The 14169-nt window shown below is 45.5% G+C and overlaps 1 protein-coding gene across 3 annotated transcripts in view; it reads right to left on the bottom strand.

Annotated features, from left to right (window-relative positions):
* The window catches only part of ADIPOR2 (adiponectin receptor 2), a 52314-nt gene that overhangs the window by 2910 nt on the left and 35235 nt on the right, over positions 1 to 14169 (bottom strand). For all 3 annotated transcript variants that reach the window (XM_060164432.1, XM_060164433.1, XM_060164434.1), the window contains 5 exons: positions 12696 to 12815; positions 8897 to 9068; positions 5706 to 5892; positions 5347 to 5534; positions 2248 to 2441 (listed from right to left, as the gene is read on the bottom strand). In XM_060164432.1, the coding sequence (XP_060020415.1) occupies positions 2248 to 2441; positions 5347 to 5534; positions 5706 to 5892; positions 8897 to 9068; positions 12696 to 12815 (861 nt within the window). The remainder of the gene's footprint in view (positions 1 to 2247; positions 2442 to 5346; positions 5535 to 5705; positions 5893 to 8896; positions 9069 to 12695; positions 12816 to 14169) is intronic.

Raw genomic sequence — 14169 nt, 5'->3', positions numbered from 1 at the left:
GCTGCAGCCCTAAGCTCGAGACATGAACACATGCGTGCCTGACACTGGGGACTTGGCGGACTCGGGGCAGGTGCTGCCAACAGGCAACAAAGCCCTGAGGAGCCCGTGATGCCGAGCAGCGGGCGACGGTCAGACACAGGGGTGTTTCCCTCACTGCTGTCATGGACTAGGACATCATTTATATGCTGCTCTCCTAGGAAACAAAGGGACTTCCAGGATGGGGTAGAGGGTCAAAATACCTGCTGGCTAGAGTTTCCTTCAGCTCTAAGACGCCAGAATTACATGAAGATACGACATCAAAAGACTAGTGGAGGGGGACTTCCCTGCTGGTGCAGTGGTTAAGAATCCACCTGCCAATGCAGGGGACACGGGTTTGAGTCCTGGTCCGGGAAGATCCCACATGCCGCGGAGCAACTAAGCCCACACGCCACAACTACTGAAGCCCACACGCCACAACTACTGAAGCCCACGCGCCACAACTACTGAAGCCCGTGCGCCACAACTACTGAAGCCCGTGTGCCGCAACTACTAAAGCCCGCACGCCTAGAGCCTGTGCTCCACAACAAGGGAAGCCACCGCAATGAGAAGCCCACGCACCGCAACGCAGAGCAGCCTCCCCGCTCACTGCAACTAGACAAAGCCTGCGCACGGCAACGAAGACCCAACACAGCCAAAAATAAATAAAATAAATAAATTTATTTTTTAAAAAAGACTAGGAAAGGAACTTCACTGGTGGCGCAGTGGTTAAGAATCTACCTGCCAATGCAGGGGACACGGGTTTGAGCCCTGGTCCGGGAAGATCCCACATGCCGCGAAGGAACTAAGCCCATGCGCCACAACTACTGAGCCCACGCACCTAGAGCCCGTGCTCTGCAACAAGAGAAGCCACTGTAATGAGAAGCCCGTGCACTGCAATGAAGAGTAGCCCCCGCTCGCCGCAACTAGAGAAAGCCCGCGCGCAGCAACAAAGACCCAACGCAGCCAAAAATAAATAAATAAATGTATTTATTTATTATTATTATTATTATTTTAAAAGGACTAGGAAAGCAGGGCCTTCTACTTCCTTCTCAAGTCAGAGGCTGGTCTACAAGCATGTGATGGTTCTGATTTAACTCGTTCTGTTGAATGCTAGTTCATATCAAAGGGGGTTATTGCTCAGTGTACCAAGTATCACTTCAAGACTTACACTATTCTCTCATTATAGTCTCAACATGAAAAATGGCAAAACTAATTATCAAGGGAAAGACATTGATTTCAGAAGTGTCAACTAGATGGATCCACAAGCCACTTCTGAAGAAATACTTCCCAGGAAACCAAAGGGGATGCATTTTCCAAAAAGGCGGGGAGGGGTGTGAAAATTTCTCCATATCAGTGTCAAAACCATGATGAGGCAATCTCAGAAAGATAAATTTGATCATTTGAAGTTCCAAAGATGACCTAAGTTAGCATTTTCTTTTATATGAATAGTAAGCTTTGAAGAGACAGAGGACCAGCTCGGTTTGTGATCATCAGTAGCTGCCTGAGGAGCAGAATCCCGGAAGGTCAGATCCCACCTCAGGCAGCACCGCACTGTTGACATGCCTCAGGCCACCTTCAGTTACAAGAGTGTCTGTCTATTGGCCCCCTGTATTTTCTGCCCCTTCTCTCCTCCTTTCTTACCATTAACCACATCTAGTTATCCTACCTCCTCTTCCAGCCAAACACGTGTATCAGTCCCTCATTACAAATCACTGAATTTTGGTATCAGAAAGGACCTTGGTAAAAACCTGGTCTGTCACCCTCATCTCATACACGAGGAAACCAGACGAAGAGGGACTAGAAGACCTGCCATGCCACACAGTATAGGGCACAGGAGCACAGACTGAAATTCCACTCCTGCCATCTAATAGGCAGAGGTGCTGGATAAGGAGTTACCTAATCTCCCGAACCCTCATTTCCCAAGCTGTCGAGTGAAGGCACTGATAGCAGCTGTTACACTTTACGGGGCCAGTGTATCTGACGAGGCCGTCCCTGTAAAGTGCTCCCTCAGCTCTGTGCCAGGCACCACCGCATGTCAGTTACCAATAAACACTAGTCAGTACTGTACTTACTGTCCAGAGAGAGACAAATCATGAGGGAGACTGAGGGCTAGGATACACATATCTGGATTCTGAGTCTGAACCTTCCTCAATTATTCCACTTCCCCGTCTGCCAATAACCCACTAGCAGATGGACGGATAGACACTGACCACCCCTGACCATACTCACCCAGATGTCACACTTGCCGGGAAAGAAGCGCTCGGGGATGCGGGCAGCGTACAGGGCTGCTCCCGTGATATACAGGCTGGCCATCAGCATCAACCAGCCGATCTGCCCTATGGTGGCGGCCTTCAGGAAGCCCTCCGAGATGACATAATGCAAGGTGGGAATGACGCCACTCAGGCCAAGGCCCAAGAACACTCCTGGGAATCGTAAGAACACAGTGAAAACGAGGAAGGAGAACTTTGGCACAGTACCAGTGATTCTGTAAACTGAATACTTCACAGCAGGATGCAACAACATCAGCTTTTTGGTCAAAAGGAAAATGAAGGTTCTTCAAACTCTGTGATTCTGACACGCAAGACAGCACATCTAAGTTCTAAAAAGGAGATCTATTTACAAATGCAAAGAGCCTCCTGCTGAGAAAGGCTTAGCTTAACAAGTCAGCAGTATTCAAGGGGTCTGGAATTATGCTGCTGAGTGTTTTAGAAACAGACAGCTCTAGGGGTTTGCTCAAAGCACCCCCAAAGGCTGCTTCTTTAAAGACACAGATACACAGATACTTTAAAGACACAGTACAGAGCAGTTTCACACACTTCATCTTCCCTTTGAGGCACCAGACATTCCTGGGGGGAGAGTAGGGTGGAAAGGACGGAGGTGGGGATGAGGAAGGGAGAGGGCCCCAGAGCACCGGTCAGATAGTGTGTCAGCAAGGCTCCACCACGGCCGACTGCCCTCAAAACCCTCTACAGCAGTGCTTTTCAAACTTCTGGATATGACCTGGGTTATGAGACAAACTGAGTCTGGATGAGTCTTTTTTTTTTAATGAACTAGACTAAAATAAAAAATGTAAAAAAAAATCAGACTGTGTCAAGTGGAGGGTTAAGTGCCATTTTGTACAAGTTTTATTATTATTATATATATATGTATATATATAAAATAAGACATGTTTAGGGTTGTAACAGAAAATGTCACGATCCAAAAAAGGTTAAAGGTAACGCGGATCTAAAACCACTGTGAAGGGTGTGGGTCAACAAAGCACCACAGGGACGTCCCTCAGCAGCCAGGAGCTGCTCCCACGTTCTGACGCACAGGTAAGAACGACCTTTGCCAAACAAACCACCATCTGGTAATAAGCTTTCTCAACAACAAGGTGCCTATTACTTGCTTTGGATGTTACAAGCAAGCGCCCACCGATGTGCACCAATACCTGTGCACCAATGCCGAGTGCACACTCGTAGATGACACGGGCATCCCCGAGGGCAGAGCAAGGGCAGTGCTGACTCACTATTTCCTACCCCACCCCCCCGAAAGCATCGTGCTCCTATCTCTTCACTGCGCTTCTCCTCCACGTGCTAAGCGGAGGCTGCTCGTGGTCGTGCCCATCATTCCCAAAGCCAAAGGCTCAGCAACGTGGTCCCTCTGATGTGCACAGACCGCAGGCCACGCAGCTCCACTCAGCCGGAGCGTTCCCATCTCTCGTGCTCCAGGCTGAACACCACAGCTGAGCACCGCTGGGGAAACCAAGTTCTCTGTGAGTTCACGATCAGCCTCTCTATTCAAAACGTTGTCTTCTTGTCCAATACCTGTTCCCCCCAAGATAGAGGCATATCACAGGAAAGGGGGGGACTGAAACCCAGCAGGACCTGGTGGGGCCCTCCCAGGCACAAAAGCCCTTCCGTGTCCCCCATTTCTTATTTGCAGGAAAAAGGTTTCAGCCTCCTAGACCTTTCCTGAGTTCCAAGGGCAGATTCCAACAGTTACTAATTAGAGGAGTGAGGGAATGCAGAAGCAAAGGCGGAACAGTCAAGAACAACAGTGCAGGAAAGGGGCACACGGTCCGGTTCCTCCTCAAGGGACCCAATCTGATGCATGTCTCAGAGCTCTTCTATAGGAACTGGGGCCCACCCGGTGGAGGATGGTGACTTCAGGCTGAGCACAAGCGCAGGGACCCCAGACTGGCTGCAACCAGAAGGCCAACGACTGAGGTTTCTGGAACACCACCCGGTTACCCCCCCATCAATCAACCAGAGGGAGGTCACACGCCATGCAGACCTCCCCCAAATTTTGCCTATAAAAACTGTTCCCCCCAAACCACCAGGGAGTTCAAGTTTTCTGAGCACGAGCTGCCCCAGACTCCTCGTCTGGCGCCTGACGATGTAAATGCCGCACTGTCCTCCACCACAGCCGGTGTCAGCAGACTGGCATGGCAAGCAGACCCAGGTCTGGTTCAGTAACACTTGCAGCCAACCCTGACCACTGCTCACGTGCTCAAAGAAATCCTCAAAAGGGAAGAGGACAGAGTTACAACAGTGCTCATTAACACGAAGTTAATTCTAACTTCTAACCTTCTAGGTAACTGCAGATAAACTGTGGCTTAGACTTTGATACAAAATGGTTTAAAACAAAAAGGTTGAAAGGAAAAGTATTCCTTCTAATACTTCCTGTTCATTCTCAGGAGGTACTGGGTTTGACACTAGGTGGGCAGAAAATTGAAGACACAGCCCTGGCTCCGAGGGGTCAGTCACCAGTCTAGGCCCTCACACAGGAAGTACTCACACAGGAAGGGGCTTTTGGCTTTCCACTGATCTCCAACTAAACAGGCATTATCCTAAATACAAAAAGCCTCTTTATCTCTACATCAGAAAAGATGTGTGGTTTAGAACACAATCAGTTGGGAGTGAAGACTTTTGTTTTACACATTTTAAAATGAAAATACATAGGAAAAAAAAATTTTTTTAATTAAAATGAAAATACATAACAAAACAAAAATGACAACAAAAAAAAGAACTAATCACTATAAAAAGTACACCTTGAGCTGAGAAAGAGGAATCACTATTTTACAAAGGTTACGGAGCCACAGCCATAAGGACAGTGTATGGGCCTAAACTCATGTACACGGTATTGCCCCAAATACGTCAACTGCAATAGCTCAGCACCCCTCCACTCTGACACCCCTACTACATTACGAGGCCCTCGAGAACAGGAACTGTGATTTCTCCATCTTTGCACCACAAGTACCTCACGTAATGCTTGGGCAACGGTGACCCTTTAACGAAGCCCGGCAAATAGACGCGGGTCCAGCGTGGGCCCTCGGCGAGCTCTTACCTGCTCTCACCCCCCGGTACTGCGGGGTAGCGAACATGTCCCACTGGGAGACGATGATGGCTGCGATGCCCAGCACACAGATGACAATCAAGTAGATGAAGCACGGCTGCGGGTTACAGTAGAAAGAGTAATAAAGCCAAGGGACGAAGCTTCCCATAATCAGAAGAGCAATGCCAGAGTAATCCAGCCTAGGACAGAAAAAAGAAGATCCATTTAATGTCAAAAAGTACTGCCTGCTACAGGTTCCGATCAAAGTTCCCAGCGGGTGGTATCAAGGGTTCTGCCACCTCTGCTGGAAGTTCTCCCCTAGCCCATGGACTCTACATCACTGATCAAATATGGACTTTGCAGATACTTACTTAGAGAAGACACGGGAGACCCCTTCTGAGTGGCAGTAGACTGTGTGGAAGAGCCACGAAAAAGAAAGGCAGAGAATGGCCCCCAAGAAGAATAATCCAAAGACCACCTTCTCTTGCACGGGGGCCACAAAGGAGATGTTTGGACGAAACATATAAAAGATCCCCAGGCACAGGAAGAATACGCAACCTAGGAAAGAGTACGGGAAGAGAGAAAGGATTATCCTTTTGAAGATACACTGAAGTGTTATATACTGATTATGTTTTCAATCCTGACATCCAAATCGAAAGTTCCATGAGAACTTTCCTAATTTTTCCAAATAACTGAACCTTATCCAAAATGTTGGTCTACTCCAAATACTGTTGGTATCATATGCTCCTCAGTTTCACAAACTCAGTATACAGAATAACTTACTACTAATCCAAAAAAGAAAATAGACATTGCCTGCTGCTTCTCAAAAAACTAGAAGAGAGTGGCAGGGACTTATACTACCAAATGTAAAACAGCTAGCTAGTGGGAAGCAGCCGCATAGCACAGGGAGATCAGCTCGGTGCTTTGTGACCACCTACAGGGGTGGGATAGGGAGGGTGGGACGCAGATGCAAGAGGGAAGAGATATGGGGATATATGTATACGTATAGCTGATTCACTGTGTTATAAAGCGGAAACTAACACACCATTGTAAAGCAATTATACACCAATAAAGATGTTTTAAAAAAAAAAAGATTAAACTAAAAAAGTAGAAAAACCCACTTCTACCTCTAGATCCCATGTGAAATTTCATTTATAAAGTTTTTGGCATTTATGCTGTAGCCCAGGTTTCGAAGGCCCGTTCTGCATTTTCCTTTGCAGTGAATGCTGATACCTCCAAACTCTGCTAGGAAATACAGCTTTTCTCCACCAATAGCTGTCTAGGAACCTCATGCTTCTCTGGTCCTCACCCGTTGGCCCAACAGATTGGGGAGTTAAGGACAGTGAAATGCCCATTTGGGCCATTTCATAACCAGTTTTTAAACTGTTCTTCACAGTGAGATACCATGTTCTTACTGCCTAGGGAAAGGCCACTTAACACAAGACTGGCACAGAAATTAAGAAGTTAAACACTGACTAAGTGCTTCTGTTCGATCCATTTAATAAAGCATTCACCCTCGAGCAGAAGTCAGCAACAAACCTGACTGTCTATTCTGCTCTCACTGCACTAGCAGTCTGGAACTTGCAGTCACAGCGGAAATCAAATGCGGGGTAAGAAAGGCACATCAAATCGGGTCAGGCCAGACTATTCAGTATATTCACAAGGTTGTGTGATCATCACCACCATTTAATTCTAGAACGTTTTCATTACCCCAAAAAGAAGTCCTATACCTGTTCAGCCATCTCCCATTCCCCACTAGACAACCCTAGGCGACCACTAACTTACTTTCTGTCTCTATGGATTTCCCCATCCTGGGTATTTCATGTACATGGATCACACCATACTTGGCCTTTGTGCCCAGCTCCTTCCACTTCGCATGTTTTCAAGGCCCACCCGTGCTGTAGCACATTATCAGCAGTCCACCCCTTCTATGGCCATTATGTGGATTATACCGCATTTTATTCACCCGTCAGCTGATACATGGGCTGTTTCCACTTTCAGCATTATTATGAATAATGCTAAGAACATTCATGTACACATTTTTGTGTGAACATGTTTTCAATTCTCTTGGATATATACCTAGAATTAAAATTGCCAGTAACTCTGTTTAACTTTCTGAGGAACTGCCAAAGTATTTTCTGTGGGCTGCCCCATTTTACCTTCCACCAGCAATGCACGTGAGTTCTAGCCTTTCCACATCCTGGCAAGGACTCGTTATTTTCCATGTTCGTGAGAGCAGCCATTCTAGTGACTGTGAGGCAGCAGCTCACTGCGCCTCCCTCAAACGACCCAGGATGCTGAGCACCTTTCGTGTGTTCACTGGCCACTTGTACGTCTATTCCGATGCTTTCCCCATTTTAAAAGCTGAGTTGTCTTTTTATTGTTTATTTGTAAGAATTCTTCACTAGACCCTTACCAGATATGTGATTTGCAAATATTCTCCCCCATTCTGTGGGTTACCTTTTTACTTTCTTGATAATGTCCTTTGACATACAGAAGTTTTTATTTTTTTAATTTTTTGGTCACGCTGCACAGCATGTGGGATCTTAGTTCCCTGACCAGGGATCGAACCCATGGCCCCTGCATTGGAACTGTGGAGTCTTAACCACTGTACCGCCAGGGAAGTCCCAGAAGTTTAAAATTTTTTTTAGTATTTTATTTATTTGGCTGCGTCAGGTCTTAGTTACAGCATGCGGGCTTCCCTCTAGTTGTGGCGTGTGGCCTCAGTAGTTGCAGCATGCGGGCTTAGTTGCCCCACAGCATGTGGGATTTTAGTTCCCCGACCAGGGATTGAACCTGTGTCCCCTGCGTTGGAAGGCGGATTCTTAACCACTGGACCACGAGCAAAGTCCCAAGTTTTTAATTTCGATCAAGTCCAATTTATTTTTTCTTTGGTTGCTTATGCTTTAGGTGTCAATTCTAAGAAACTGTCACTTAATCCAAGGTCACAAAGATTTACATCTATGATCTCTCCTAATGGGTTCATAGTTTTAGCTCTTATGTTTAGGTCTTTGATCCATCTTAATTTTTCTATATGGTGTGAATAAGAAGTCCAACTTCATTCTTTTGCATAATAGTTACTCAGTTTTTCCCAACATCATTTGTTGAAAAGACTGTTCTCTCCTCCACTGCATTCTTTCTTTAATGTGCAATCATGATGGAAAGAAATATCACAGATCACATTCTGCTTCAAGACAAACTGAAACTGAACTGTGAATATTCTAAGTAATGACTTCCAAAAGTCAGCTTACTTCTATTAAATATTACCTTCCTCTCCACGCTCATTAAAACGTTATAACCCATTCTGTACAGTGCCTTTTCCTTTGCCTGGTTTAAGGACATGTCTGAAAATCTAGTAGAGAGAAATACAACCTAGCTATAATAAAACCATCGTGTCATCGAGGACTACCACAGAGACAACCACTGAGAAACTTCATCATTAGAAATCCAGAAAACAAAAACGGCAAATCCAAAATACATTTTTTAAGTTCCGTCCTTACCCTCAATTACACTGGTGGGGGGAGAAACAGAATGATCACATTGTATCACTGCTGTTACATACCTAAGAGATGTGTCCAGATGTTGCCTGTCTCAGTGTGTATTCTGAAAATGCTCTTAAAACAGGCCCGGAAAGAAGGCATCGGGGGCCGGTGTCCATGCAAGAGGAAGTCGTTATCCTTGAGCCAGTCGGGTAGCACATCATGAGGGATCACTCGCCACCGACCTTCCCAGACCTGGAAGAACATTAGCAAATACGTCGGAGTTTAATGTCTACTGAGCAATACTGACAGCTATCTCTTACCACACTGCCTGATAATGAGAAAAAATACCTTATCTTTAGAAAGACAAATAACATTCAAAGGTATAATGTCCTATATTCTGAGGTTTTAAAAACTTGACTGAGGAAAAACATTTTTTAAAGGCAGGGGATGGGGGGGCGGGGACAGGACTTTTCTTAGGAAAAGGGAAGAGCAAATGAAATGAAGTTATAGAAAATACCCAAAAAGAGTGCTTTCAAGCTCTGTTTCAATCTGGCTAAAGGTAGAGTGAGGGGGCTGAAGTCCCACCCGTACAGACGCCCCACCCCTCCTTCATCCTCCACCACAGACTTGACCTCTGAAAAATCCCTGTCGTGTTAAATAAGACCATTTTTATACTTAATATCCCTGTTGGTGAAAGAAGAACCTAGAATCACACTTATGTACCTTCTGCTAAAGTCTCTCCCTCTCCCTTACTCTTTCTCTTCCCATCACAGCAAATACGGCAAGTGGAGAAGAGCACAGGAGTCAGAAAACCTTGGATCTCTGCCATTAACCAGTTGAATGAGCTTTAATTAATGACAAAATCCTCAAGCCTCAGTGTCTGCATTTATAAAACAAGGACACGAGTGCTTCGATCACTTGGTGAGGAAGCTGTGAGGATCACAGGAAATGACCCAAAGCACTTCATAAATGAGGCGGCAAACCCCAGCATCCCCGCCAAAGGTGATGCGCAGTCCTGCCTGTCCCCGCAGGCTGCCACCTGAGAGCTGATGACCAACGCTGCGGAGCCGGCAAAGGGGCTCAGCCCTCCTGCCCTCCAGGTCCCCCTTTCCTCGCCGTCAGGCCCCCATCAGACTCTAAAGGAAAGGGATCAGGAGTGTGGAAGCCCCTCCGAAAAAGTGTGTGTCTTCACTCTGCTCCTAATCATGTCTCTCAGCCCAGTGAGCTCACACCACAAAATCACGTAAGCCTAAAATCTAACCTGCTTCTGCTGAGCCAAAAAGATGCAAGGAAGGATGCAGTAGCATGTCTACCTGTGGCTTCCACACTGACATCGACGCCCCTGTGGCCAGCAGCACGGCTGAACCCCACACCTGCCAGCCACCATGCTCACCCTTTCCCTCCACAAGAGTCTGCTGTCCTCTGCTCCCCCTAATCCTTCCTTAGGGGTGTTTTCAGAGAACTGATCCTCTGTGGAACTCCAAAGGGAGTGGGCACAAACAACTGAAGAATAGCAGTGATACTCTTCACACTCAAACTTACTCTCCCTTCTCTCCCTACCCTCCCTGCTGGCCCTTTCACTTTCCAACTCAAAACCTGAGGCCTGGGCTAATCTGGCCATTCCCTGCTTGCTCCTAACATACAACAAAATAAAATAATTTGTTACAAGATGCTGCTACTCTGTTTTATTTTGGGAGAATTTTATTTTCTAAGATAGAAATCAATCCTCACCTCCCTCAAGGCAGTTCACAACATGGAAACAGCTCTGCTGTGATCATATGAAAAGTGCTACTGTGTCATCCACCACACAGCCAAAATAGTCCAAAGAATGCCGAGTTTCTTACATGCTTACACTGTCAGAGCGACTTTCCCCATTGTTTCTAAACAAACGTTCTGGTGTCTAAAGACTGGGCCAAGGAGCTGTGCTTTCATAATTATACTGTATTAGTGTCATTTTCAGACACTGCACCCATGTGGCTCAACTTGCAGTGTAGCCAAACGCCAACCCAAACAGGTATTCTCTTTCCCCTCCTGGGGAGGAATAAGGTCACAGCTTAGTCAAAGACACATCTATTTATAAGCTTGACAAGGACAATGCCTAAATCAAACATCTCAGCAATGGTCCACTAGGTTTGTGTTAGACCATATAATGCACAAAACTTAATTTACAAAAGTGACCCACAGAACACCTCCGATCCCACATGACGATGCTCGTAAACAGCAACTACTGAAGGCTGGGAAAGAGACACCAAGATCAAACTTGGATGCTCCGTAAGCCTAAATGGTCTTGTTCCCTATCCCTACAAGAAAAGCTTTCCCCAAAGGGAAAGTACCTGGACCAGCAAGGTGACAGGACACTTCATTCTAAACTGTCTACTTGCTTCCAATCCAAGAAAGAACCCTGTGTCATTAGGTTTATCAAGGACGGTCTGGTGCTGGGCCACAGTGTGTGGGGCGACCCAGGAAGCCTCTCCCTTTGATCACAGACACACTGCTAGCGGATGATAAGGGGCTGGTAATAATCACTACGTTTCCTTCAGTAAATTATAGTCTGTAGCAAAAAAGTGCCCATTTATTCACCCATTAGCTTTTAAACTGGAAAGTTTTATCTGCTTTATTCTCTACTCGGTTCAGAAGGGAGAACAAAAAGACAGTCAAGTTAGCTACGGGACCCCACGGATCCATTAATATAAAAGTCCCTAATGGCCGGACACTGAATATTGAACTTTGAGATTTAACACCAAACTTGCTTTTTGAAAAACAAAATATATCTTTTGTATCCTTTTGTGCCGATTCTCCAGAGACACTGATTACTAGAATGGGTCTAATTGTTTTGCTTGGCTTTTTCTTCACCAGTTTTCAAACAATGATGCAAATTTCCGAGGCTCTGAAAGTAGATCCGTAAATGTTTAGACACGCCTCCCACTCCCCCCCTCCCCCCACCCCCCAATCCCTCTGTCTTGGAAGAGATGTCTATATCCAGATTATAACATTCTCTTCTCAGCTCTGGTCCAAAGTATAGGACTCTAAGTCAACTGGCCCCAATTATTTCTAGAATCATTATGAATGTAGGAAAACCTAAATTTAGTTTTCAGGATCTACAACTACAAGCATAAAAAGTCTTGGTTTCATAAAACTCATGAAAAAGCTAAGTGTCAGAAAAATTTTTCTCTAAATGATCAAGAGTCCTTCAAAAATGTTTAATAAATGAATTTACACACACACACACACACACACACACACACACACACACACACACACACACAGAATTGTGTTGACCTGAGGTCATACCTGCCAGGGCTCCTACGGAATGGACCGAGCGGCTATACCCGTACCAGGGTCCCTGACCATTTTCTCTAAACAAGCAACCCCAATTCCAGTTACCATTTTAGGAGGGAAAAAATCCCCACATGGATCCTAATGAATCAGAAAACATACCAGCTACACTGAAGATACTAGACGTGTGTGAAAACTGGGCAATTCCTATGTGAAGAGGAGTCTGATTAGCCACACGGTCCCTAAGAAGAGCAGCACATTCGCTATCACAGCGGAACAGATTCAAGGCACTTGGAGATGGCACTCCAGCATCTCCAGGCATCGAACCCCCCCAACTTTTTCATTCTGTCTTGTCTAAATGGTCAACAAGACATCTACTCTGTGAACCTATTTTCAGGAAAGTCTTGCTTCCCAGCTGGATAATGTAGTGCTATCAAACCTTTATCACGGCTGTGCAGGCAAACAGAACCTGTGCCTTGAACAGGGTTAAAGTCTTGACACTGCTTCTGCCCCCCACACCGCCACACGCCTCTCTCCTTAAAGTTTCCTGTTTGGGAAGGACTAAACACACAGCACGGAAACCACAAGAAAGGGCCACCTTACCTTGCACACAAACTCTTCCATTCTCTCCATGGCGTGGTGGGCTTGTAAGAGGGGGGACATGCCCATAAACCCCTCGTCCTCCTGAGACGCTCCATCATCGCACCGACGTTCCTCCAAGCTCTGCAAGGCAATCACAGAAACAGTCAGGGACAGAGACCAGGAGCCAAAGGAACCAAACAATACCTTTTCCTTGAAGAATTACAATGAAATTCTCTCAAGGTCAAAACAAGGCTCAGACAAGTAACAATGTAGGAAGCAAGGTCTGTTTATTATAGAATGGTTATGAGTACTGAAAATGAACAAGAGGTGCCTGATTCTTCTCTGACAGACAACTGAACTACGGCAGCAGCATTCCTATTCAAGGAGTAGCCTTGAATGCTTTTTTATTTTAAGAATTATACCCATAGACCACATAATACTATTACACATATAAAGTTGAGAGATTATTGAGGGGAAATCTCCAAGAATCCCACCTGGCACGTGTAAAATAAATACAATGTGGTAAGTGCTCTAGGGGAAAAGAAAGAAAGGAGGAAAAAAACTACATTTACCAAATTCTTAAAATACACTGAGCACAAAGAAAAGGCCATCTAACTTAATCCTGACAACCACCTTACTAGAATAGTATTCTTATCAAAACATATAAAGAACATTAGGCAAAGAGGTTAAGTAAGTGGCCCAAGGTTAAAACCAACAAAGTGGAAGAGTAAAAAAGACGAAACCCATCGTCTTTCCACACAGGTGAGGAAATGATCACTGTGTCTGGGGAAATGCAGGAAGACGTGACAGCCTGCAGTCTCCAGGTCAAGGTGCCTGCTGGTTTAGACAAAATGAAGTTGTAAGAAGGGCAACGGACTAGAACTCAGGAGATGCCAGGAGTAAGCCTGGTTTAACCGCTAACGTCAATGGTTTTCTAGACAGGTCTCTCAACCTTTCTGAGCCTCAATTTTTCTCATTTCCATCTAAAAGGAGAAGTTTAAATCTCTCCAGTCTTCTCCATTCTCTAAAATTTGGTGGTTCTGTCACTCAATGAATAATGACACCACAGGAAAGTACTTCCTAAGCTAAGTGTCTGCCAGGTGAACAGCACTGCCCCCATAACTGCATGAGGGGGGGAACTGCAATCAGAAAACTAACCGGGGACGCTGAGCACACGGAGGTCATCTACCACAAAACGTGAATTTGAACATGTTTCAAAAGAAATCCTAAGATTTTACTTTCTTCACTTTTCAAGATAACTAGAGGCTATTAGGCAGCATGTGAGACATGCTATGCACCCAATCTCAATTTTTTTTAAATTATGTTCTCCAAGAAAACCATCTTGAATCTGCTTCTCTAGTATTCTCACCAAGAAAACACCCTCCCCTTCTCTACTTACCTAAAACTTACCTTCCTGCCCCTCCATGCCAGCCCATCACCATCATGTTCCTGTTTAAACCTCTTAACTACTCTCGCATAGTGTTTCTCTACCTTT

This window comes from Lagenorhynchus albirostris, chromosome 11 (assembly GCF_949774975.1).
Source record: "Lagenorhynchus albirostris chromosome 11, mLagAlb1.1, whole genome shotgun sequence".
Taxonomy (NCBI): domain Eukaryota; kingdom Metazoa; phylum Chordata; class Mammalia; order Artiodactyla; family Delphinidae; genus Lagenorhynchus; species Lagenorhynchus albirostris.
The sequence above is the reverse complement of the archived record's forward strand: the minus strand, read 5'-3'. Positions and strand labels throughout refer to the sequence as shown.